Source organism: Staurois parvus, unplaced genomic scaffold, assembly GCF_062004578.1.
Source record: "Staurois parvus isolate SC_StPar_1 unplaced genomic scaffold, SC_StPar_1.0 ptg000217l, whole genome shotgun sequence".
NCBI classification, from domain to species: Eukaryota; Metazoa; Chordata; class Amphibia; order Anura; family Ranidae; genus Staurois; species Staurois parvus.
The window spans coordinates 1,430,789-1,453,214 of NW_028318013.1; the positions used below are offsets into that span (position 1 = coordinate 1,430,789).

Here is a 22,426-nt window from a genome sequence, read left to right on the forward strand (position 1 = left end):
ATGTCAATTAGGACACACTGCCTGTGTTTGGGGCCGTACACCCACATGGCTTTCATATTAGAAGGAGCAGCTGTGTCCATGCAGCCACTGCGTCCAACTGACATGAATTGCCTACACGAGGATGCACGGAACACCTGTGCATTCCCATGCAGGCAAACATGGCCATCACATAGGTGTACACTGTAGTACACCCATGTGAACGAAACCTAAAGGAAACTGTATTATGTTTAGTTCTTCTCATACCATCACAGCAAAAAGATTGATGTTCTTAAAAAGATGACACTCATATGCAGAAATCTGCTGGGCATGTTCCTAACATCTTGTAGGTCCAGATTTTGCTATAGTTATCCACTTCAAAAAAAGGTTATAAGATAACAAAGATTACCTGTGCAGATAATCCAACAAGTACACAGAGGAAGTATACTCCAGCACAACAGCCAACTGCCAGCCCTAGAGATACGATCCAAAAAACCAGGTGAATGGCAAGCCGACCCAGCCTCTGACTAATTGAAAGTTTTAATTTCTGCAACAACTTTTCTGAGAGGGTTTCCTACAATATAAAAAATATAATATTTGAGTTAGTGCAGAAATTTGCCTATAAGCAAGTGTGTGGATAAAAGCAGATTAAAACCACCACAGACTTTATTTTGCCAGCAGTTTCCCTTTTATATTTATTGATACTGAAAGAAAGCATCTGTTTTCAATTTGATAGAAAAGGTAATTCTGTAAATAATTTTAAATAAAACAAATCAATATACACATTGAATTTCCTGCACATTTGCATATCTTGTTAGGTGCACAGTTAAAAAAAAAGCACAGTTAAAGGCCTAAAGCCCCAGTGTGTAACCTGTGGCCCTTTGGCACTCTTTGTGCAGCCCTCATGGTTCCTGCAGACTTTAATCTGTGTGTCCCTATTGCCCTGTTGTAGCAGTGATTTCTAGTAGTCTCACGTAATATGTCTCCTGAAGCATGACCCTAGTCTCCAACTCCTCCTATATCATGTTCACAGCCTCCGGTCATGTCTTGTATGATGTCTGCAATCTGACCATCTCTTGTGTCATATCCGGAATCTCTGACTATCTTTTGTTATGTTCACAGACTTTGACCATCTCCTGTAACAAGTCCACAGTCTCTGACCATTTCTCTTGTTTTGTCCAGTCTCTGACCATATCCTGTGTTATGTCCACAGTCTCTGACCATCTCTCTTGTTATGTCCACAGTCTCTGACCATCTCCTGTAACACGTCTAAAGTCTCTCCTATCTCTTATATTATGTCCACACATGTGCACAAACTGAGATATTTAAAAAGTGGGGCATTTAAAAAGTAGTGAATTCTGGTTTCAAACAATTACTGTGGTCAGCATTGCTAGTAATCATACAATAAATATCAGTCAGTCAATTTATTACAGTCAATGAGCTTAATTGTTTGAGTTTTGTCAATCACTGTGCAAAAGTAGAAAAAAATTATGATTTTCTTCTAAGCAATTGCAGGAGAGTAATTCGACCATGTATTAAAAAATATTGCACTAAATGATGTCCCCTTATTTTCAGTTCACATATTTATCTATTACGTTTATTCAGACTTCATTTATATTGAAGGTTAAAAAATGTAATTGTATCCTACCTAGATAAGAAATTTGCCAACCTATCTGGTTCTGTCACTGTTTTTGCCTTCTGATTAATACATTAAAGCGGAACTTTATTCTCTCAGTCAGCATTGACTATTTTTAATTCTTATGCTGCTAGCAATAATTAATACATAGGAAAGTATATCATATTTACTCTTTTTTTAAAATAATTTTTTCAGTTACTTCCTGGTTTACTGGCCTAGGCAAATTATGTCATACAACCCAGGAGTCATCAGGAGTGGAGTAGAGGTAGAGGGTTTTTTTAAATTAAACACACCCTCCTGCATGCACGCATGCATGTTTGAACTAAGGGCAGATGGATTCCAGAAAGTAAATGCTCCATTAATCATTTACTCTTACTCAAGATGGCCACGGCCAGAAATGCTAGAGGGGGGTGTCAATTAAGCACTCCCGCCTGCATGCACACATGCATGCCTGAAATAGGGGCACATGGATTCCAGGAAATAAATGCTACATTAATCATTTACCCTTACTCAAAATGGCCACGGCCAGAAATGCTAGAGGGGGGTGTCTTTCAAAGTGATTTCTTGGAAAAATAAAGCATGGAGACATGAATGGATGGATGAGTTTTCTTTGAATATTAAAAATTAATGAAATAGAGTTTTTGGCTTGCGGTGTTCAGATTCAGTGTAATTCCACTTTAAGTGATTATGGCAGTCTCTCTGGATAACTGTACAATTGTTAAGGGCCGAAAAACGTATCTATAAAGAATATTTATTGTTCAATCAGAATATTATGGGCACCAAATACCATTTCCTTTGTAGATAGTGTTTGGCGTAAAGCCTAGAGTTCTGTAGACAAAGCTGCATTCTGTAGATACATCCTTGTATATAGTTTTTGGTTGTCAGTAACGGAAACCAAAATTTTCCATTGGGCAGAATGGATACAATGGAAATAATGCAGGAAAGCAATACTATTAACAAAATCGATTTTTTACTAGTCCATTTTATATTATTTATATGTATTTATTACAAGTATTTATATAGTGCCAACAATTACATAGCACTTTAGACACTTTACATTTACACTAGTCCCTGCCCTTGGTGAGCTTACAATAAGGTCCCTATCTCACATGCAAACACACATAGTAGGGCCAATTTAGACAGAAGCCAGTTAACCAACCAGCATGTCTTTACAATGTGGTAGAAAACCAGAGTTCTTAGAAAAAACCCATGCAAAACACATGGAGAACACGTAGACTCCAGGCAGAGAGTGTCCTGACCAGGATTTGAACCAAGGACCCCAGTGCTAACCACTAAGCCATGGTGTTGTCCACAGTGGCTTAGTGGTCAATGTGTCCAAATGGTGGTGGTGCAGAGCATTATTAGTCAGTATCAGTTTCACTCAAATCTTGGAACTGTACATCTCATATCAGTTCCAAAGTTTACATACAGGACAATACCATAGAGTCAGCCTTGTTACCATAAATCACTAGCTTGTTTGCTTGGTAGAAACCAGTTTTTCTAGATAATGCAGGAAACAAGAGACACAATATAGTATGCCAAACTTCATAGGAAATTCTACAATTGACACCCATTAAGTCAATAGGTACCAGGAAATGTGTTTTATTTAATACTCTACCTTTATTTGTGTACTGAGATGTGTTTTCTTTAATTTTACAGCTTTCTCATTATTTATGCTGAAATCCCAGCTGCACAGCAGTTTTGCAGTGTTTCCCGTATAGGAAGAAGGGTTAATAAAATTCTTCCTGAATGATTTTGCCATGCTGAAAAACAGAACAGATCGGGAAAGTATTAGAACCAAAGGCATTATTCTACAAAGAAAGGATGTTAAAAAGAAAACATGTAGTAGTTTTATATACAGTATGTATTCTATCTTTATTATGATCAGAACTAAAATAAATAACAATTTAAAAAACATTTTTGTTTTAGTTTAATCCCCTTTGAATCAGGAACATGTATTGTTAAAATGTTGCACTCTTTTTCAGAGGTGGAGCTTTTGGCTCCATGCACACTAGGCTTAAAAAAATAAAACGCCAGTTCTCTTGGCAGAAAAAAAATGCTGATATAGAGCGTTTTGCACACAGTTTAGGCGATTTTAGAACAGTTTAGTGTTTTTTTCTGCCAGAAAGCTTCAATCAAAAACACAAAGCAGAAAGGGTTTTTCTCTGCCTCTAAACGCTGAGCTTAAAATATGCCTTTATTTGTCCTAATGTGCATGGACACAGAGGATAACATTGAGCTGCTGCTACAAGCAAAACACAAAAAACCTGTAGAAGCAGCCATTGTTAGGCCAGTGTGCATGGAGCCTTAGGGTCGTCACTGTATTTGTCTATACCCATCTTGGAAAAAAGCTAGTGTGTGAGTAGGTGCAGAGTACAAAAATTAGAGAAACAGTAAAGAATTTTCAATGTCAAATGTAGACATGAAATTGAACCATGGGGACCATATTTTTAAAATGTTTGAATGGTTATCAAGTAGGATAGAGGTCAACTCCTCGTGAATCATGGATCCCATGATTCTTTGTTTTATTTCTCCAAAGTTCAGGGTCCAGGGATGGATGTCTTCAGGCTTTAGCAATAGTTAGTTGTGTAGTTAGAAAAATGAAAGAGATAAATATTCTTTCCGATTTCCTAAAACCTAGAATTGGTCTGTATAATAGGGCTTCCCAGGGATTCATAAGTAACTATGGACAATTGGGTATTCCCACCAAATATGGAATAATGTACCTCTAGTATTGCATCCTCTAAAGCACGGGGGGGGGGGGGTTTGAGGGAGAGAAACGAGACAGTCTCAAAGGAGTCATATACCAATGAAGAAGTATTTTGTGTGCATTTTCTTCTGCAAGTGCATTAAAGTGTTACTAAACCCAGAACCCTGTATTCACTCTATCTGGTCTACCACAATACACAGAACATGGAAATGCAACTATTTTAGTAAGTATAAACTGCTAAATACCTTTCCTCATCAGCAGTTAGAGCAGTCTTGTGACTTCTATCAGTGTTCAGCAAAGCACTGGTTACAGCTTGTAGAAGGAGTTTTCATTCTCCTGTAGTAGGATGCAGGACCTCTGTCTGGAGAGTGCTGATTGGCCCTGGAGAACATGTAGACTCAAGACAGAGAGTGTCCTGACCAGGATTTGAACCAAGGACCCCCGTGCTAACCACTAAGCCATGGTGTTGTCCACAGTGCCTTAGTGATAAATGTGTCCAAAAGGTGGTGGTGCAGAGCATTATTAGCCACTATCAGTTTCACTCAAATCTTGGAACTGTACTGTATATAAACTACTAAATATCTTTCCTCATCAGCAGTTAGAGCAGTCTTGTGACTTCTATCAGTGTCCAGCAAAGCACTGGTTACAGCTTGTAGAAGGAGTTTTCATTCTCCTGTAGCAGGATGCAGGACCTCTGTCTGGAGAGTGCTGATTGGCCCTGTGCTGATCACATGCACTCTCCCAAGAAAAATAAAACTCTAAATACACACCAAACTGAGCATTTGCAGCTTCTCCCTAGCCTCTGTTCTATCAGGAGATATTTGGGAGAAACTGGAAGGGGAGGATCAGAGAAGAAAGGATCAAACATCCTTTTTACACAATGCGGAGGATTAATCCCTTAAATTCGACAGTTAGTATAACAAGCATGTTTTACTGCATATACAGACAGATTTTACTGTTGTAGTTTAGTAACACTTTAATGGGACAGGCAGACATGGTTGACCAGATTTGATTCCATTCACTAATGTCTAGAGATTCCCCTAGGTCATGTTCCCAGTCAAGATTGTAGTTAGGGTTATTAAAGGAATCAAATAAGATTTGTAAACTGTATAAAAGAGAAATAAGGCCAGGGGAGTGAGAAGACGACTTACAAATTTTCTCAAAGGGTGTTAAAAGAGTTGGACAAGTCATTATATTAGAAAGGAGATTATGTATGAAATTGGCCATTTCAGCCAAATGAGTCAATTCCGAGAGAGGAAGGTGCCAGTGTTCTGAAATGAACGAGTAAGATTAGTAGTAGTAGTAGTAGTAGTGTAGGTATGATAATGAGTAGGTAACTGAAATATACTGTAACAGAAGTTCAGTAACACATAACAGGTCCAACAGAAGGGTAACCCAACAGGTCTTGGCTGCGGTAAAACAGTAGTCTGATGACTCAGGGGTGCTGACAGCATCTGTTTCAAGGGATGGAATGCAGCCTGTCTAAATGGGGAGGTTCCCAGGAAGGGTGGCATGTCCCTGCACTTTCCCTACTCCTCTGGAACCTTTCCCAGAAGCTAAGCACTGTTTCTGACAGACTGGTCTACTGTCCCTATACTGCCACTCACAAAAATGTGCGCCAAATTTGGGAGCCAGGGTCTTAAATAGACGCTGCCTGACCAAGATGGCCACCAAAGTCACCTGGGGTATCAGCATCCAATCGGATGGCTGTTTCCTTGTGACTGAGGAAACCATAAAAGGAACCAGGTTTCTTTTGGCTTTCTCCTCCACCTGCACTGAGAATGCAGATGAGCTCCACCTACAGTGTAGAAGATAGACTGCACCTGCCAACAAGTTGTGGACAGAAATCAAGGTGAAATTTACAAACACACAGAGTCATTTCTGCGATGCACTCCTTAGTAGACAGTTCAGTTAGAGCCAGTGTGCCTGAAAGTGTTGCACATTAGCTATCTGGTAGTGCTCTGGTATCTGTAGCCATGTATTAAATGTTTTAAAGCAAAGATCATATATATATATAATATATATATATATATATATATATTTATTAAAAACAGATACAAAGCATCAGTTTAAAACCATATAAACCTAAAAGCAGAACTCCAGTCATCATCTCAATGAGTTTCCACTGTACCCCCCACCCATGGTCAATCCAGGCGTAATAATAATATTAACAACAATAATAAATAGTATCAATTAAAAAAATAATAATAGTACAATATATTTTAACCAAGTCTAAAAGTTGCGGGCATGGTACACTTCAATTATCTTCATCTCCATGCTGTTTTCTCTGTATTGGCAGGGAGAAGCAACTCTCAAGGCCTTGGCATCACTAAGGTGAGCACCCACACATGGACTACCCATATTCCTGGGAATGTCCCAGGAGACACTGCAGAATGGACTGCCAGGGCAGTAGCCAGCAGGGGAAAATAAATATGCATACCGCCATTGCAACAGCCAAACACATTTAAGTGCAAACTAGGAGAGAGAAAGAGATGTCAATAATTGCATTGGGCATTGCTGGGTGTAGAGTTGCTGCCACAGTTACATTTGAGCCATGGCCGAGTGAGATGTTTAGAGGATTGTTGAATAGACTACTTGAAATTGTCATGCATAAAAGATGGGGGACAGGAGTGGCCATATCATGTGCAGGCTGCAAGTGGTAAACTGGAAACTGACGATCTGCTTTAATATAAATTGACCCAACACTTATTTTAAAAAATATGTAAAACCTGACAAAAAACTCCTTTTATTTGTCCGATTTTTGTTTCTTGAATACTACCTATGAAAGCACTTTTTATAGCTCACAACAAGAAATAAGGGGCTGGGTGCATTTTTGGCAGATGTTCAATTGCGGTTGAACATGTAAGTACAGTTTGAACACTACAAGATCTTTCTAACAAAAGATCTCACTGCAAGCATGCACATTTCAGATTGGATGGAAGATGGGAAGAAGAGATAGCACTGTAAAGCTGGCAATACATGCTAGAAACTCATGATGTCTTTTTCATACATACGGTCATGATGTTGTCACAGAAGCACCCCCAATTAGTACAATGGAAAGTTGGGGGGGCAGGATTGTGAAAAGCGCACATACAATACTCGAGAAAAACATTACAATCAGACAGGATTTTGTAGCATAATTTTTGTTCCCCAAAAAAGCTCACTTAGGGCTAATGTATGCTCCCCTATGGACATCGGATCATATTTTAATATTTAGGGTCAATGCACATTGGGCTTAAAAAAATGCCAGTTCTTTTGGCAGAGAAAAAGAAATTTTTTTTTACAAGTGTTTAGGATCATTTAGTGTTTTTTTTCTGCCAAAAAACTACTCTCAAAAACGCAAGACAGAAGGGTTTTTTCTGCCACTGACCACTGAGCTTAAAATATGCTTCTAAACATCCTAATGTGCATGGACACATAGGATAACATTAGCGCTTCAAAAGGCAAAACGTTAAATTCCTCTAGAAGCAGCGTTTTTTTTTTAAGCCACTTTGCATGGACCCTTAGAAGTTGGTTTACTAAAACTGGAGAGTGCAAAATCTGGTGCAGCTGTATATGGTAGCCAGTCAGCTTCTAACTTCAAGGATAAGTTCACCTTTTGTAACGTTCCACTCATATTCAGGGTGTAACATGTAACATGTTATTATCGGACCGGCCCCCGCATCCCCCAGATCCCCGTTGTGACAGCTAGTGAGGGATCTTCTCCTCCACGCTAGCTGTCCCAATTTATTTTAAAAACTGGCCATGCAGGGCTTCGCCCACCCGGCTGCATCACTCATTCACAGTATTCTGTGAATGGGAAAATGACAAGATCTGACAGCATTTACGGCTGTCAGCTTGTAGTTTTTAATGAACTACAATGGGGCTCCGTGGAATATACGAGCAAGCAGATAAACTGGCAGGTCAGGAGGAGATCTGCATGGCACCAGTGATTTGCTGATCACTGGTGCAATTCTTTAGGGGCTCCACAAACAAAAAATAATAAATGTACATTTTTTACCTGCAAAAAAATGTTCATTTATTATTTTTTGTTAAAAGGTGAAATTATCCTTTCAGCTTGTTCAATTATGCTTTACCAAACCTGGGAGCTGATTGGTTTTTATGCAGAGCTGCACCAGATTTTGCATTCTCTAGTTTTAGTAAATCAACCCCAAAATGTCAGGTAAAATGTGATCTGGTCAACTAATTTTTTTTTCTAAGAAAGCTAGCCCATCTAAAGAGATCAGTGTGTGTTTATAGATATACAATAATTTTCTGATCCAACCATAATGGGCCAGATCAAAAATAAGTCATCTTTTGTCTGTGGGCACATTTATAAATTAAACACAAAGATAATAAATTGTATTACTTTATTCTTAGATCCTGACAGGTCTAAAGTTATGAACATTGACCCATGATTTTACATAATATTGTTTTATAACTCTAGCCTCTGTTAATCAGTGGCTACAATACATTATTGTAGTTTGCACTTTTCCCAGGATTTCTGGACTTAGCCTTCCTGTTCTGTAGCCAGGGCCGGCGCTACCGCTAGGTGAACTAGGCAGCTGCCTAGAGCATAGTCACTGCTGCTGTTTTCCCTGCGCTCCGTTGGGTACCTAACATTCCCACTTCATCAGCTCCCTGATCGAGATTGACATCCACTACAAGGGCTTGGAGGTGGTCTCCCTCACCAAGTTCTAGGTGGTGCTCTACCTTAACCAGATGGGGTCTTCAACTTCATGGATGACAGCTCCGTGCTGGGCTGCGTGGTGCTCAGGCTGAGCGATGGTCAGAAGAGGAGCATGTCCCTGTCGTCAGAGTTCGCCATGGCCCCTGGCTACCTCTCGGTCAGGAAGATCTGCTCCCACTGCCAGACTTTGGTGGCCCAGACTGTGGACAAGTGCAGCTGCAGGGATGTGGTGAAGATGATCACCGCCACAAGCGAGGTCCACCTATGGATTAGGGAGCGCTATGTGATGCAGAGCACCCCTGGCTTCAAGTGTACCAGCATCTGGCCCTGCAGCAATGCTCAGTGGCCCCTTATCCACATCCCTTGCCTGGGCCCCAACAGGGTGGCAGAGGTCAAGACAGAGGGCTTATGAAAATCAAGAAAATCAAGATACATTTTCATAATGAAATGTAGAAATTTCCTATTTATTGCTATTATTTTTTTGCTTGAATGTAAGTAAACAAAAAATTATTTAAATTATATGTACAAATTTTCCCCTTTAAAAGTTTAAAAGGTTAAATGTATTATAGTGCAAACATCAGCCTATGTCCAGCAGTTGACACATTGAAACCAGAAAGAGACCAATGAAAAACAAAACAAAAAGTATAACTTCAGATGTTTCTCTTGATAAATGAGAACAGAGAATGCAACCCGTGTGTCAGAATGTCAGAGTGCTTTGTGGTGTCTGAAATTATTTTAATAAACCCTGTTTTATTTATCACTCTATTATATTCATCAAACAGAATGAACCTTAGAAAATGAATGTATACAGAGCTGGATTGGAATTACTGTATAGTGTAATAAGTAAAGTGTGATAAGTAAAGCAAAGATGGTACAACCATGGCTGGCGCTACCACTAGAAAAAAACAGATAATTTATATTTGGTTAATTATTTTTGTTTTGGTTAATATTGTTATTTTATACTGTTTTTAAAAATTGTTCTATTTTTTTTTGGGGGGGGTGCAAGTAGTTGGTCTTGCCTAGGGTGCAAAATAGCCTAGCACCAGCCTTGCCTGTGGCATATGTGTTAGGGAGGAAGTCTAGGGAATGGGGGACCGCTGGGAGCCATCTTGCAAAGGTCGTGTGATGTCGTGAGCTATGGAGGGGGGACTGTTGCACCCTACAGTTCATCCAAAGATACCAGACCCCGGAACCTGCCACTTATGGACTGTGTCAGTTATGAACTTTCATCTATTGAGGTATGTCTGGGCAGCCAAAGGGTAGTTAGTCAGGAGGACTGTGGTGCACTTTATTCTGTATCATTGCAGAAGTGCAAGTAAAGTCCTTTGAACTGTGCCAAAGCCCGATCTGAAGTTGCTTAGAAAGTAGTGAATGTTTGTCTCTGGCTTATAAAAGAACTTGGGTCAGTAAAAGCACATTTGGGGTATGAAGTAAGGCCACTACAGAAAGTTAACTCAGCAAGACAAGTAGTAGGAGAAATGCAGCTGCTATGGCTAAGTTAGTGCAAAGTGAACAACAGCCAGTCGCTAGCATGATACCTGGTATGGGTGAGGGATCCTCCGGTAGAGAGGGGGTCAGTTCACTGATCCCCTCCACTAGCAGTTGGTTCCTTGAGACAGGGACTGAACCCATGTTATGGATAGCCTTGGCCTAGCCACATGGTATGGGAGAGCTTAAGGTGTTAAGTGAGAGCATGCACGTTAGTGCTTGGTGGGACCCCATTCTGTCATTGGAAGTGAGGTGACAGAGGTGTGCTGACTGCTAGATCGGGCACGGGCTTAGCGGTGTCCCTCCTAAATGTGACACCAGGCAGCAAGCTGTGCAAGAACACTGGAGGATACACTCATAGAGGAACTCCCTACATTTATCATTGCACACAGTGTATGGCTCATTTCTAAGTTGGAGAGCCGCCATAAGGTTGACTTCACCTGAAGCATTGATGGGTGCGATCACACATCCAAATGTACCCCATGTGCATGGGTGAGTGGCAAGTCTACCTTCTTAAAACATGGCGTAGTTGGAGTGGCTCGACCAGCCCCCACACATTGGCCAAGCAGTTTTGGTGCCACGGGATTAATTTTTCAGAGACACTGACTCTGATTTACTGAAGTAGAGAATTTTAAGGTGTTAATAAGAAGGTGACACAAAGTGAAAGTTCCCTTTGTAATGAATATCCAATCATGTGCAAGAAAAAAAATATATATATTTTTGCCTGACCATGATTGGATGATTGAAGTCAGTATACCTTCACTTCATTCACTAAAATAAAATTCACTTTAAAAGTGCTTCATCTACAATTTTTATAAATCAACCCGTCTATCTGCATAGAGTCTGTATGATTTCCATTAGTCTTGCCTGGTATCCAGTTCCCTAGCTGCCAAACAGCATGGACTTCATGTACACATGGCTGGATTAGACATGTCTTCCAAACAGAGTGGTTTCTGCTTATTGATGAGCCTGTCTTTTTACTACAATTGTGTTTTTCATTTTTTATCTTACTGCTTTTCAGGTGGACTTGAGTGGATAGCCCATTCACCACTATGGACCAGCAGGTATCAATGAACTTGTGTCCATTTACACCTAACTAACTTCGGTCTGGTAAGCTAAAAAAAAAAATGGAAGGGGATCTGTCCTCCTCCATCTAGTCAGATTGGAGGGCAGTTGGGTGTAAACGGACGATGGAGTCAATTTACATCCAGCCACCCACAGAGCAGAGTGGGCTCTGTCCATATCCACTCTGCATAAACTGAGCGGACGTGGATGTGTCATCTGCCCACTTTGTTTTGATCAGCAGGAGATCAGCTGTCAGAAAATATGTTCCTTCGAGAAAAAAATTTCCATCCCGCTCCTTTGAATTTTCCCATTACTATGATCAAAATAAAAAGTTAATTTGACATTAATAATTATTAGAAAATTGCACAAAGGTTTTTAAAATGAAAAACATCACACAAAATTCTACTAGTGTATACCCAGCTTCAGTATTAGCTCATCCCATTCAATTCATCTTGCATTAAATTGTATTGTAACTGTACTGTCTGCCTACACTTTGTAAAGCGCTGTGCAAACTGTTAGGGCTATATAAATATTGTCCTTACCAGCAATCTGCACTAGTGTTTCTCAACCTTTTTTCAGTCAAGTCACTCTTTAAAATTATGGACAGTCTTGAGGCACCCCATTCTAAAATGGGGTGCCTCAAGACTCTCCATAATTTTAAAAGGGCACCCCATTGTAAAATTTGAAAAACTTTTCTAATAGTTTTATATAACCCAGCAGCATCCACACATATAGTACCCTCTGATCCTAAAAGTGCTGCTCAAAATAAGGGAGTAGGAGTAGCTGAAGCGATTCGACTTCTCCTTTCTTAGCTTTTAAGAACATGGTACCTGCTACAGAAAGCAGCTACTGCTAGAACTTTCCTTGCCTCTTCGGCTCAAATGGGAATTCCTTTTACAGAATGGTCAAGTCTACCCCAACCTGAAGATGGATCCAAAGTTTTTGGTAGTTTGAAGAGGTGGTATTGAAGCATTTGGAATATGGAGATCCATAAACGACAAAAGATAAACTTGGATCTTACATCTGAACTTGTAACCAGACTACAGCAAGCCAGATAAATTTTGATAATCTGTTCTTTTTTTCGGAATCTGGAAGTAATTCAAATAGCAAAATAAAACCCCTTTCACCTGCTGAACCCAGAAATCATTCATGCGTATCCTGGTTCTTCTTTCTCTTTCTTTCTTTCTTTCTTTCTTTCTTTCTTTCTTTCTTTCTTTCTCTCTTTCTTTCTTTCTTTCTTCATCATTGCACAAGGATCTAAGCTACAGCTTGATAATTAAAGTACACGTTTTGGTGCTCTCAGCTTTGACAGGTATGAAGTGGTCTCTGCAACCCTCTCTTTCAGGGTTTGAACAATTTTTAATTTCAACTGGGAATCTAGTTGAATCCAGAAGAGAGGAATTAGGAGAAGCTAGATTTAGTTCAAACTGTTGCCACCTACCTATCATGGACTAAAGAGGTGGGGATAGTGAATAACTGTGTTATGCTGCTACTGGGGGCAAAGTGGGGTGCAGTGGCACCAGCTCTTCTTAGATAGTCAAAACAGTTCATTTGGCATATTCTTCTGTGGGTCTTCCTCCTCTGGCAGAGGTGAGAGCACATTCAGCTAGTGATATATTGGTACCATGGGAAGAGTATTCCAAAATCTTGATGGACGCCGTATGCAAAGTGACAAGCTGGAAGTCTACAAAAACTATTGTCCAGCACTACAAATTGGAAAAAACAGATAAAACCAAATTTTTCGGGACCTCAGTTCTCTCTCCTGCGTTATCTCTCAATTAAAAATAGCAGCATATGGGTTTTCTGATGTTGTTTTTCTTGTCTTATCCCTCCCAGAGGTACAGATTGTCACTTGCGTATACTTGTACACTTGTATACGGACATAAGATGGGGCAGGATAATGGAAAATTGTTGTCAAACACTTATCATAGGTTTTCTTTCCTAACATTTCCTAACATAACATATGTCACTCTCTCTCCCTTCATCTCTTACTCTGGAAAACAGGGTGAGGGATTCCTACCATATTTAGTTTAGGTGGGTACTGGATCTAGAGTTTTAACATGGAACAATTTAACATGTTAGCAGCAGAAAAAATTCCTTTTTGGCTAGTTAGACACACTTAAAGAAAAGTTGTAATTTATCTTTAAAACTGTAGTTATTAAAGCAAACCTTTAATTATGTTTTTATTACTTGTAAATAGATGACTACGATTTTGCTTTGATTTTATCTAGGTCCTCATAGTTTTGCAATATCAGACACTCTGGAACCTTTGATATGAACAGCGTGCCAAACTGTTTAGTCAATGTATAAAAAAAAGCCTAATATAAATTATAATTACAGTATCTCCCAGAAGTGAATACACCCCTCACATTTTTGCAAATATTTTATTATATCATTGAAGAAATGACACTTTGCTACAATGTAAAGTAGTGAGTGTACAGCTTGTATAACAGTGTAAATTTGCTGTCCCCTAAAACTAACTCAACACACAGCCATTAATGTCTAAACCGCTGGCAACAAAAGTGAGTACACCCCTAAGTGAAAATTTCCAAAAATGTGAGGGGTGGACTCACTTCTGGGAGATACAGTATATATTATAAATATGCAGTGATGTTTTAAAGCCTTTATTTGAAAGTTAATTATGTATATTATGAATATAGTTTATATTTATACAAGGATAGCCATATTTAATTATTATGTATGTAGACCAGACCTGGGCAAATTGTGGCCCCAAGGCCACATCCAGCCCTTTAGCTGTCCCTATCCACCCACTGATGCCTCCACTGTCAGTACGCCCCACTGAGCCTGTCAGCTTCCTCAGCTTCCAATCATACTGCTTTTTAGAGGGCATTTGACAGGAAGTGTTATATTACCTCCTCAATGCTTGATTTAACCTTATTATGCTACACTACCACACTGCAATCCTGTGCATAGTATGTGGTTGCGGCACAGCCCCATTCAACTCCAATTAGTTCAGTGTCGCTTGTTAAACTCTGCAGGTCAAGTTAAAAATGCCGTGGCCACGAAGCAAAGCATGGTCACAGCATATGAAAACCTCCAGTCCATCTGTTATTTTACAGTTTGGGTCAGCAGCCCCGAGGGGAAGGGGTACATTTGGGTCAGCTGCCTTTTTTTTACCATCCCTCCGACTGCCCATCTGAAAGAGGCTCAGTTCATGAGCAGTTGTACCTATTATTCCTAGCACCAGGTGTTTGTTTTCCTTATGTTTATGTACCTTCCCAGGTGCAAAATTAATACTGAGCAGAATTAAATCTGTTTCTAATGTGGCCCTTGGGAAAGTTAATTGCCCGCCCCGAAGCAGACTTTGATTCCTGCTTTGTAATCCTACAGAACGGTTGTTCTTCACTGGTCCTATTCAAAATGCCGATATCAGTTGTCTGAGTCACTGAAAACAATATCTCATAGCCGATGTAAACAGATGTTAAGAAAGAGACATAGGGGGAGATTTACTAAAACTGGAGCATTCAGAATCTGGTGCAGCTGTGCATGGGAGCCAATCATGCACAAGTTTTTGCACTGTTTGAAGCACTTTTTCTTGCACCACTGCTTTCTTTGGATATATAAGTTAATTGATAAATTCTTGTATTTTTCACAACATCATATGGTATATATTTTTATTTTTTATTTAATATATATTGTGGAGCGCGACACATATAGATACAATTTTAATTTTAGTTTTGCACAGTTTATGAGTATGTGTTTAGTGTTAATGCATCAGTATTTTATTGATATTTGTTAATGTAACTTTTATTTATAGATTTTTCACAGAGATTTTTTTCACAGAGGGAATACCACATTTTAGCTCACAAGTATCACTTATATTTCATGCGATTTCCATTATATTCTATGTATGTGAAATTGAAACAAAACTGCAGAAGAAGTAATGCAAGAATTACTTTAAAAATCACACTGCAGCAAATCGCACATTAGGACACTGACATTCACATTCATTAGATGTGATTTAAATTCAAAATCGCACCAGTGTGACCAGGCACTAATGGTGTCATGTTTTGATTTTAGTCCCCGGTCACACTGGATGCGACTTGGCATGAGATTTGCATGCCGTACGACTTGCAATTTGCATGCCAAGTCACACCCTATTGTCTGCAATTACAGCGGTCATATCGGTATGGTTCCGACTTGGTTGCTGCCGCACCGATTTCTAAAGTAGTGCATGCACTGCTTTTGGTGAGATTTGCATAGACATCTGTGTCAGATGTCTTGCAAATTGCACCTGAGATCGGCATGTCATCCAACTTTGAAATCATGCAACTGCACTGTAAGTCACACGATTTCAAAGTCAGAATCCGTGTAACCAGGGACTTTTTGTCTGATAATTGTGTGATTTGATCTAAATGATCAGCAATCAATCAAATAGAAAAAACAACACTGATTTACACCCCAGTCACACTGAACCTGACTTTGAAATTATGAGAGTTACAGTGAAGTCACACAATTTCAAAGTCAGATGACATGCCCATTTCAGGTGCGATTTGCAAGACATCTGACAGATATCTATGCATATCGCACCAAAAGTAGTGCATGCACCACTTTAGAAATCGGTGTGACTCCAGCCAAGTCGGCATCGCACTGATATGACCGCTCCAATTGCAGACAATAGGGTGTGGCTTGGCATGTGATTTGCAAGTTGCATAGTACGCAAATTGCATATCAGTGAAGTCGCACAATTTCAAAGTCGGATGTCATTCCAACTTCAGGTGCGACTTACAAGACATCTGCAGCTTGCAAGACACAGATGTCTATGTAAGTTGCACCTAAAGTAGTGAATTCACTACTTTAGAAATTAGTGTGGCTCCGACCAAGTCAGAATCACACCAATATGACCCTTGTAATTGCAGACAATAGGGTGAGACTTGCCATGCTATTTGCAAGTTGCATGGCATATCACATGGCTAGTTGCACCTGGTGTGAACAGGGTAGTCGTCAGAAATCGCACCTGAAATTGCACACAAAATTAATGATTTTAAATTGCAGTGGTGTGACCAGTGACTTAAACAGAAAGATAAAAAGAAACATTGTTTCATTTTGTATCTTTGTTTATTAATCTACGGATCAAAGGGATGAACTTCCATCCGCAGATGTCAGTTATAAACAACCAGTCGTTAAAAAAAAGGGAGGTTTTTGCTTGTTTTTTAAAAAAATTATTTGTTTCTGTTTAACCCCTTATTAACCCTTAATGTACTCTAATCAGCCATCATTAACTCCTCCTTTTGTTAATTTATATATATAAAAAAATAAGACTTTCTTTGTTTTTGTTTGCTTTGTATGTTAATTTTTTACACCTTTAGCATACATTTACATGTTTCACATTGAAAAAAGCACAAAATTTGTAAATAACTTTTCAGTGCTTTGTATCAGAATCATAATTTTAGTGTCATTTTAAACATGGCAAATTACAGAATAAAATGCATACTTTTTATATACAGTAACACTATTTATTTTTAACCACTTGTTAACCGTGCTATAGCCAAATGATGGCTACACTGTGTTTGTCCAGTCCTGGGAGGGCGTCATATGATGTGCTCCCCGAACAAAGCCCCCTGTGAGCCCCCAGCAGCACGCATCCGGTGCTCTCTATGATCGCTTGAAGAAAGTACTGCAGATAACCAGCAAGTGTTAAAAGAGACATCTACACTGATAATCAGGGCACTGATTGTCAGTACTGTGATTATCAGTGCAGCCCCAAAAGTGCCCATCAGTGCCCATCAGTGCTGCCAATCTGTGCCCAGTAGGCCTGCCAAGCTGTGCCCATCAGTGCTGCCAATCTATGTACATCAGTGCTGCCAATCTGTGCCCATCAGTGCCGCCTATCACTGCCCATCATTGCCGCCTATCACTGCCCATCAGTGTTGCATGTCAGTGCAACCTCATCAGTGCCACCTCATCAATGCTACCAGTGATGCATTTTGGTTTTGTGCTGCTATAGGCAAGACTAAAATTGCCCCCCCCCAGCAAGACTAAAATCGAGTGCCCCCCCACGTCTGAATTTGTCCCACGCCAGCCACGGTATACCACTTGGTGTCAAATTATGGTACCTAAAAATCTCCATAGGCAACATTTTAAAAGCGTTTACAAGTTACCAGTTTAGAGTTACCTATGTGACCTATGTGCGCGTGAGCATGGGGGACCGGGGGTGCTTTAATTTTTTTTTTACTGTTTTATTATTTCTTTATTTAAATTTTTTTTGTACGCTGTACCTTTAACTTTTTTTTTAATCAACTTTATTTCTATTACAAGGGATGAAAAACATCCCTTGTGATAGCATGGGCCATGATTGTTCCTGTTTTTGGAGATCTAGGGTCTATTAGACCCCAAATCTCTCCTCTGGTCTCCCAATGCATGCGATCAGACATAGATCAGTCTGATCGTTTGCATTGGGACTGCATGGTAGAGCCTGGTAAAGGCGTTGGCAGCAGGAGGGGGAGGTACGCCCTTCTGCCACCTGTAAAAGTAATCCAGCGGCTTGTTAGCCCCCAGATTACTTTTATCTTGTGCAAAATGAGAGAGAGAGAGAGAGAGAGGAGAAGAGAGAGGGATATAGAGGAGAAGAGAGATGGAGAGAGAGGAGAAGAGAGAGGGAGAGAGAAAGGAGAAGAGAGAGGGGAAGAGAGAGAGGAGAAGAGAGAGCGAGAGAGAGGAGAAGAGAGAGGGAGAGAGAAAGAAGAGAGGGGAAGAGAGAGAGGAGAAGAGAGAGGGAGAACGAGGAGAAGAGAGAGGGAGAGAGAGAGGAGAAGTGAGAGAGAGATGAGAAGAGAGGAAAAGAGTGGTGTCTGCAGCTGCACTAATACCTGACATGCAGCAATGGTCTCCTCTCCTGCACCATCTCTTCATGGTCAGCTGACCTCTAGGCTCCGCCCTCCAGCCCTATGCAGTGAATGGAATTGACAGCTGGCTGGCTGCAGAGAAGCCAGGTGAGCGGAGCTTAGCTGCAATGGTCAGTCCGGGCCTGGGCTTCCTGCCGGATCTTAATGTCAGTGGGTGCAAAAGGGAATCAGCGCTGCGAGAAGGCACAGAAAGGGTAAGACAGCTGGCTTGACATTAACTCAGGATGGTATAAGCCGAGCTCATCTTCCCTGATCAAGACTTGCTGAGCCTGTCCAACTGCCTAAACCCTGCATTCCGCCTGAGCCTGCCTCCTGCCCGAGCCCTGCCGAGCTCTCTCGACCTGCCAAGACCTGGTCCCTTGTCCCTTCTGCCTGGGGGCAGTGTTGCCCCCCTGAAAACTGCTACCCAAGGCAAATGCCTTGTTTGCCTCACAGCAGATACGCCCCTGAGTGCTACCTTTTCAGTGCAGCCTATTAGTGGCCTTTAGTGCTGCCTACCAGTGCCGCCTCATCAGTGCCATTGAGTGCTGCCTATCAGTGCCCATAAGTGCTGCCTATCAATGCCCATCAGTGCAGCCTCATCAGCGCACATCAGTGAAGGAGAAAAACTACCTGTTTGCACAATTTTATAATAGAAACTAAGAAAAACTTGTTTTTTTTATTTGTTTAGAAAAAAATAAAACACCCAGTGGTGATGAAATACCACCAAAAGAAAGCTCTATTTATCTGAAAAAATTCAAATGTCATTCACTGAAAGCTGAAAATTGGCCTGGGCAGGAAGGGTATAAAAGAAAATTTTTATTTTTTTTTAGTTTTGTTACATTTGTCAAAGGATTCTGAAAAATATCATTGTTGCAAGACTATATTCACGAAAAGAGAGCCTTGTTTGTCCGTAATAGAACAATATATGTATTACATTGTTATCTTAAGTAAAGACAAAGTTATCGCTGGATAAACGGGTCCATAGCAGAAATGTAATAATTGCTCTGATCCATAAGGGGTGAATAGGTGTGAGGGCCAAAGTGGTTAAAGAGTGGGCAGCTGTGTCCTTAAAAAAAAAAAAATCAGTTCTAGTACTTGTTATAAAAAATGGAATTGCTACATCCCTACTTTCTATGCAGAATTGCGCCAGATTTTGCACACTCCATTTTTAATAAATCAACCTTATAGTAATTTAATGGAGTGAAGCAGAACTACATATACACAAATCTCCTAATTTAACCGCTTCCCGACCGCCCTATACTGCTACAGGGTGGCACAGGTGCACAGAATCACGTATATATATGTGACTTTGCATTTCTGGGTAGGGGGCGCATGCGTGCCCTACCCACGCCACCATTCGCGGCATCTGTCAGTAACCGGGTCCCTGCCAGTGATTACTCGCCAGCGCCCAGTGATTGCCAAGCATCTCCGACGGGAAGGGGAACCATTTGTAAAGAAAACAGTTCTCCTCCCTGTCAGCTCATGCACACTGCTTTGGATGGATGTGCACAGCACAGCCATCTAAAGCAGTGTGACTACAGTGAAACAGCACACAGTTAACCCTTTGATCACCCCTCATAGTAACCCCTTCCTGCCCAGTGCCATTAGTAGAGTGTCAGTGCTCGTTTTAGCACTGATCACTGTATTGGTGTCACTGGGGATGTCAGTGACACCAAGTCAGTCCCCCCCAGTGTCAGAATACCCACTGCAGTCCCGCTATAAGTCACTGATCGCCGCCATTACTAGTAAAATATTTTTTAAAAATTCCAGTATATAAACCGCCATTTGTAAACGCTATAACTTTCACGTAAACCAATCAATTTACACATACTGAGATTTTTTTTTTAGCAAAGACATGTAGCAGAATACATTTTGGCCTAACTTTATGACAAAATTTAATTTTTTACATTTCTTTACTGGACATGTTTAATAGCAAAAAGTCAAAAATATTGTTTTTTTCTCAAAATTGTTGGTCTTTTTTTTTATAGCGCAAAAAATTTAAAAAAGCACAGGCGATTAAATACCACCGAAAGAAAGCTCAATTTGAGGGAAAAAAAGGACGTAAATTTAATTTAAATTTAAAATTTTAATTTTAAATTTAAAAAATGGCCTGGTCAGGAAGGGGGAAGAGGAAAAATCCTGGAGGGCAAGTGGTTAATAAAATAAAAATATTAAGTAAAAAGCCAGTAAACTGTGAAAGATTTACACATGAATGAGTTTCTCTTAAATGCCTTAACTAGTTGCCGACCGCAGATAGCCGAATGACGGCTGCACTGCGGCCGGCCAGTTCTGAGTGGACGTCATATGACGTCCTCCCAGAACGCGCTCTCCTGCGCGCCCCAGGGGGCGCGCACCCGGCGATCTCCGTGATCGCTGTGTCCTACGGACACAGCTGATCACGTGATGTGGTAAAAGGCCAATCACAGCGGCCTTTTACCACGTGATCAGCGGTGTCCAATGACACGCTGATCAGAGGGAAGTGCAAGTGCCGGTTCTCGGCTGCACTTTCCTCACGCTGTCAGATCGTGAGGAAAGTACTGCCGAGAACCGGCAGTTGTCAGAGCGGGGATCGGCACCGATCATCAGGGCACTGATGATCAGTGCCCTGATGATCGGTGCCCAGCAGTGCCATCCGCCCACCTGTGCCCAGCAGTGCGCCCACTAGCTCCGCCCACCTGTGCCCAGAAGATCACCCACCTGTGCCCAGCAGTGCACCCACCTGTGCCCAGCAGTGCACCCACCTTTGCCACTCTGCAGTGTCACACACCTGTGCCCAGAAGTGCCACCTACCTGTGCCCAGCAGTGCCACCCACCTGTGCCCACCCACCTGTGCCCACCAGTGCCACCCACCTGTGCCCACCCACCAGTGCTGCCCACCAGTGCCACCCACCAGTGCAGCCCAGCAGTGCTGCCAGTCAGTGCCACCAGTCAGTGCCCAGCGGTTGTGCCAGTCAGTGCCGCCAGTCAGTGCCCAGCAGTGATGCCAGTCAGTGCCGTCTATCAGTACCCATCATCAGTGTCACCTATCAGTGCTGCCTATCAGTGCTGCATATTAGTGCCGCCTATCCGTGACACCTCATTAGTGCTGTCTATCAGTGCCGCCTATCCGTGCCACCTCATTAGTACTGCCTATCAGTGCCCTTTAGTGCTGCCTATCAGTGCCCATCAGTGCCGCCTATCAGTGCCCATCAGTGCTGCCTCATCAACGCACATCAGTGAAGGAGAAAAATTACCTGTTTGAAAAATTTTATAATAGAAACAAAGAAACTTTTTTTTTTTCAAATTTTTTGCACTTTTTTTATTTATAGCGCAAAAAGTAAAGCGCCCAGTGGTGATTAAATACCACCAAAACAAAGCTCTATTTGTGAGAAAAAAATGATCAAAATTTCATATGGGTACAATGTTTCATGACCGCGCAATTGTCAATCAAAGTGTGGCAGCGCTTAAAGCTGAAAATTGGCCTGGTAAATAAGGGGGTATAAGTGCCTGGTAGGCAAGTGGTTAAACAATACAATAACAGCACAAAATTTAGTATATGTTCACTGAAAATATACTATGTGTTTCCTTTAGATATTACACAACACAAAATTCACTGTGCTGCATCCATATTAATTAACCTCCAGAAGGTTTTACCCCTTCATGGCAATTGTTCAGTTATACAACACTGTACCCAAATTAAAGTTATATAATTTTTTCACACAAATAGAGCTTTCTTTTGGTGGTATTAAATCACTGCTGGGTTTTTTTATTGCCATACAAACAAAAAAATACAGAAAAGTTTGAAAAAAAAAACAGGCTTTGTTTTAAAATTTTGCATATTCTTCATACATTTAGGCCAAAATGTCTTTTACTATATTTCTTTGGTAAAAATACAAATACATAATCAAATTTCTTGAGGCCCTAATGTGCTAGGACAGTACAAATACCCACCAAATTACCCCTTTTTGGAAAGTAGACAGTAAAAGGTAATTAGTAAGAAGCATGGCGGCTAACATGTCTCTATTACCTAAACCACTAAAAGATCATCATCAAGG

At 40.8% G+C, this 22,426-nt stretch overlaps 1 protein-coding gene across 1 annotated transcript in view; it reads right to left on the reverse strand.

Moving 5' to 3' along the window:
* TMC5 (transmembrane channel like 5) overlaps positions 1-22,426 on the reverse strand; it is a 195,401-nt gene that overhangs the window by 69,706 nt on the left and 103,269 nt on the right. The window contains exons 10-11 of the mRNA XM_089679055.1: positions 3,231-3,375; positions 386-550 (exon numbers count right to left, since the gene is read on the reverse strand). Of these exons, the coding sequence (XP_089535181.1) occupies positions 386-550; positions 3,231-3,375 (310 nt within the window). The remainder of the gene's footprint in view (positions 1-385; positions 551-3,230; positions 3,376-22,426) is intronic.